The sequence below is a fragment of the Leuciscus leuciscus genome (genome assembly GCF_965113295.1).
Source record: "Leuciscus leuciscus genome assembly, chromosome: 14".
Lineage (NCBI taxonomy): Eukaryota > Metazoa > Chordata > Actinopteri > Cypriniformes > Leuciscidae > Leuciscus > Leuciscus leuciscus.
In genome coordinates, this window is record NC_138738.1 from 2,167,104 (window position 1) to 2,172,288 (window position 5,185).

General features: G+C 33.1%; 1 protein-coding gene across 1 annotated transcript in view; it reads right to left on the reverse strand.

The window, feature by feature from the left end:
• Window positions 1-1,153: 1,153 nt before the first annotated feature.
• Window positions 1,154-5,185, reverse strand: part of snta1 (syntrophin, alpha 1) — a 40,766-nt gene continuing 36,734 nt past the window's right edge. Inside the window, exons 7-8 of the mRNA XM_082136441.1 lie at window positions 4,680-4,867; window positions 1,154-3,786 (exon numbers count right to left, since the gene is read on the reverse strand). Coding sequence (XP_081992567.1) covers window positions 3,694-3,786; window positions 4,680-4,867 — 281 coding nt within the window. The 3' untranslated portion in view covers window positions 1,154-3,693. The remainder of the gene's footprint in view (window positions 3,787-4,679; window positions 4,868-5,185) is intronic.

Genomic DNA, 5,185 nt, shown 5'->3' on the forward strand with positions numbered 1-5,185 from the left:
CATGTAGACATTAACACAGAAGTGAATGACTCAAATCATGATAGATGCGACTCTCTTTAGTGTTTTACATTTAAAAAAATAAAAATTCATTAACAGTTGTATTATTTTATTGAAAATAAAATATCATTCTTTCATTTCCAAATGTAATTTTTTTCTAAAATGTAAAATATATATATACATTTTTTGATTATTATTTTTTGATTATTTATTTTCCTTTTAATTTTATATTTAAAATAATAATAATAATTTTATTGAAAGTAAAATATCAATCTTATATTGTCACATGTAGTTTTTCTAATATGCTAAAAAATATTTGTATTTAAAATAAATTTAAAATTTTTCATTATTATTTATTTATTTATTTTCTATTTAATCTTTATTTTTAAAATAATAATAATAACAACAATAATTTAATAATTTTATTGTAATTCAATTCTAATAATTAAAAAAAGAACAATATGTTAATACAATTTATTATTTTATTGAAATTAAAATATTCTTTCATTTTCATTGTCTTTTTTCTAAAATGCTAAAAAATAAATCCATTATATTTGTTTATATATAATATATTTTTTTATATTATTAAAATAACAGCAACAATTTTATTGAAATTAAAAATATCATTATTTTCACTCGTTATACAAATGTTAAGGAAACATTATAGGCTATTCTGTCATTCTTCAAACATTATGGGAATGTTACTTGAAACGTTCCATGAACGATACATTAATGTTTTCATGCTAATGTGTTGAGGATGTCATTAAAGACCACATAACTTTGATCAAATTCTATAAATGTGACTGTAAGAACGTTTGTTCATAACCTGAGAAGGTTCCCTGTCAGACCTCAGATATCTCTCTAGAGTCTCAACAATATTTCTATTTATATCTCAATATGATGAATTCACATTCATTGTATACTTCTATACTCTTACTAAATGACATATAGTGACATATAGTTACCCAGTGTGCCGATGCATTGAGTATGTTCCCTCAGAAGCCGGTTGGTGGATTGTGTTTGGTGTGTGTGTGTGTGTGTGTGTGTGTGTGTTTTATTGGGCTTCTCATCCGTGTTTTTGACCATATATGAGAGCAAGCGTTCCCTGGCCTCTCTTGATGAAATGATCCACAACCCAAGAAAACTCCAGCGAGGATGAAGTCAACAGTTATATTTATTGCAATTTTATATACAAACAACCCTTAAAGGCACTGTTTAAATAAGGATATAATGATTTTCCTTTTGATAGCTAACATAGGCTGAATATAGTTTAGTTTGAATTATATATTACAATTTAGTAGAGTGTAAAAAAAGGCCACATGAAGGATATTCTCCACCTCAGCAAGCTTGGGACAGTCTGGCTGTAAAAGTGCCGTCACAATGTCACGAGACAGAAAGAGTCTTAAACGTGTGAAGACAGGGAGACATCCTTGAGGAATACCGCCATTATCCACACAAATCAGTTCAAAAGAAAGAAAACCCATATTGCATGTGTTCAGAATACACTGCATACTGTGCAACAATGATCATTGGTATTCCCGCATGTAGTGTCGGCTCATCCCAGAGGAATCGGAGGCTCTCGGAACGGTAACGTTAATATAATGTTAATTTAAAGTTTAATAATGTTATCAAAACATAACAAAAATGTCATTTATGGAACGTTTTTAAACATTACTGTTGAGAATTCCTATGGGTCACATGACGTATATGGGAGGAGCTAAGTCTCCTCAGGTGCACTTAATGATTGATAAATGACTGTTGTTTGGTGTGTGCCGTATGCAGACTGTCCGTTCTCTCTCTCCTAATGAGAGCCTCTGTAGAGTTCATGTGTTCCTGACAATGTAAGTTTGTGCTCTTTTCATTTGTTTCATAATGTTATTTCTTGAGATTCTGTTTGGGTCTAATTCTGAAATGTTCTATGTGATTATGACTCTTATGTTTCAGTGTTCTTACTATTTTAGGATTGGATTATGTGATTTAATGATTTATTAGTTGAAGTTCTATGATGTTTATTATATTTAAGATTCTGTTTATTTGTTTATCATACAACTCTATATCTGATTCCCATTCTACTCTACGGCCTGATTCACGATCTGGTACAATAAATGAGTGTGGACTGAGTACTGGATCCCTGTGTTTTAATGGACACACCATCCTGGAAGCACATTTCCTGAACATTCCCAAACTTTACGATTACTATTTGCAACTTTTTTTTTTTTTTTTTTTTTTTAAATGGCTCACAACATTCAAAAGAAACGTTCCCACAACACTTGCAAAATGAGAAATAGAGAAAACATTAAGGGAAACATTCACATAACCAAAGTATGTTTTGAACATTAATGCAACAAAAAAAAATGTCGGATCAAATGATGATTCAAAGAAAATTCGAAAGCCACTGCATTCATCACAAGGGAAATGGAAGGTCAAGTGCAGTGCATTGTGGTATATAGAGTTTTCTGTGCTCATTTTGGCAATTGTTGCATGGTGTCGTGCATACAGTGACATGTACATGTAGAAAACGGACATATTGTGCACAGTATATACAGTATGCTATTCTGAACACATCTGAGAGGTCAGATCATGTGGACTGGACTGCTAGTAATGCTCATTATGCTCACTAGAGGTCAGTATAACTTAGTTATTTAACATGAACACAAACTGAATTACAGGCGTTTCTCAGATCTAGTGAAGGTTTGTCCAATTTTAAATCTGAATTACAATTAGTTTTATTTGTAGTTTTGACATGTAAAATAAACAAAAGAGTGAGGCATAACCATATTTCCCTTACAAAATCAACATATAAATACTATGGTATATGAATATGATAATCATCAAGTACCACAGTATGAATCAGTCACTGTACCATGGTACTACCACGGTAGCTTTAGTAAGGGTTTGGCAGGTTGACTCTCTCTCTCTTCACAGATGCATAGATTCATAGTAGATATTCTGGAAGATGACGTAGCCTATCTTAAAAAGGTTATGATCAAAATCAGAAGCAAGTCAAATTAGTCATTTCTCACAGATTTGAGATTTTATTTCTCAAACCGCTCTCAGCTGCCAAACGTTAAAGCCCTTTCCATGATCAGAGCGGCTCGCACAAACCGTGAAACACTAGTTCTGTTCAAAACCTAGTGAGCGCCTTACTTAGACAGCATCTCAAGGCATCATGGGAAGGCTAGCAGCAAATCTGAGTACAGAATCACTTATAAAATCTATATAAGATGGCCCTGATGCAAGAGAAATTATAATAAATAATTAAACACTGAAAAGTATTAAGCTTATTGATACAATTATAATCATTCAATTTATTTATTTGATTTGCAATGCACTATTTTATGTTTATTTGTATGCTTATTGCATCATTTTTAATCTTAGCAACATGTCAAATCATAATGTTGACATGAAGAGCACTATCTGTGTAGCATCCCGGGGTGCAGACTGGATGCTGCCTATGTACACTCACTAGGGTCTAGAACAGAGATTAATATCTTTGTGTCGCCGCTCTGAAAACATACGATTAACGTGATTATGTTTTTTAAACATTCACAAAGTTTAGCCGAGATACAAACCAATAGAATGAGAAAGAATAAAAAGGACAGAGCTATGAGGAAGTCATCACTGCTTGGCTTTCGGTCTTGGCCGTCTGTGACAGTCTGTGATGGGAGATTTGGTTTGATGTCCAGTGGTCCAGCGTTACGCCAACAGCCCGAGTCGCTTGACCTTGGCTGACAGGAAAGAGTGAATGATGAAGACGATGGTTTTAGGGCACGAGTGAAGGTCCAGTTGCTGAAATGAACCAGGAGAAAGAGAAGAACGCCATTAAATTACATAGAAAGGAGACATTTTTCTTCAAATAACGATTGTATCGATTATATCGTTACGCCAGTAGGTGGCGACACGTGACTGTTAAAATGTATTTGTCATTGAATCACTCAAGAGAATCATTCAAAACAACTGATTCATCCAGTAATGAAACAAGTGAAGTATTTGTGAGTCATTGAATCATTCATTCAAGCTATTTGTTCAAAAACACTGATTCATCCAGTAATGAAACGAGTGAAGTATTTATGAGTGAGTCATTGAATCATTCATTCAAGATATTTGTTCAAAAACACTGATTCATCCAGTAATGAAACGAGTGAAGTATTTATGAGTGAGTCATTGAATCATTCATTTAAGATATTTGTTCAAAAACACTGATTCATCCAGTAATGAAACGAGTGAAGTATTTATGAGTGAGTCATTGAATCATTCATTCAAGATATTTGTTCAAAAACACTGATTCATCCAGTAATGAAACGAGTGAAGTATTTATGAGTGAGTCATTGAATCATTCATTCAAGATATTTGTTCAAAACACTGATTCATTCAGTAATTGAAACAAGTGAAGTGAGTCATTGAATCATTCACTCAATCCTCAAATATATCTATTTTTTTAAATTCTTAATTCAGAGTAATTAAACATTTTAAATAGACTGCAGCAATTAACATTTTGTCAGAACCTCTAGTAAAAATGACATGTTATTGTGTTTAGTTGTCTGTTCAGAATCATGGGAGAATCGTGATCTCTGTTCGAAACAAGAAAACCGTGATTCTTGATTTATCCAGACTCGTGCAGCTCTAGGAAGGAGTAATGCTTCATAAACAATCAGGGTGAAAAGTGCAAAAGCGTGTCTCACGATCTCGGCTTCTGGGCCTCCGAAGTCGAGGAACATCATGCGTACGCCGTCGTCTGAGGACATGCGCAGACGCTCGAACGGCTGCTGGAGGAGAACGTTCTTCCTGACGCCGGCCTCCTCCGTGAACAACGAGAAGCCTTTGTCTATGTGAACGCTCAACAAACACGGCTTCCCGTTCCAGCTGCACGCTGCAGGAAACACACAGGATCACGGGCTTCAATCACAAGGAAAAACTAGGAAAAACACTTGAATAAAAAATAGATTAGAAAAACTTCAGCTAAACTGAAATTTGAAATTTAATAATATAAGCAATTTACTAAAATAAGTTTAAGCACAAAAAATTACGAAATGAAAATAAATACAAAATTTTAATAAAAAATAAATTAAACCTAAATAGTAATATGTTTAAAATAATAAAGCTGACAGACACACATAACAAAAATCAATGAATTAAAATGAAATGGGCAAAAAACACTAATAATATATATAAATAATACTAAAATTGC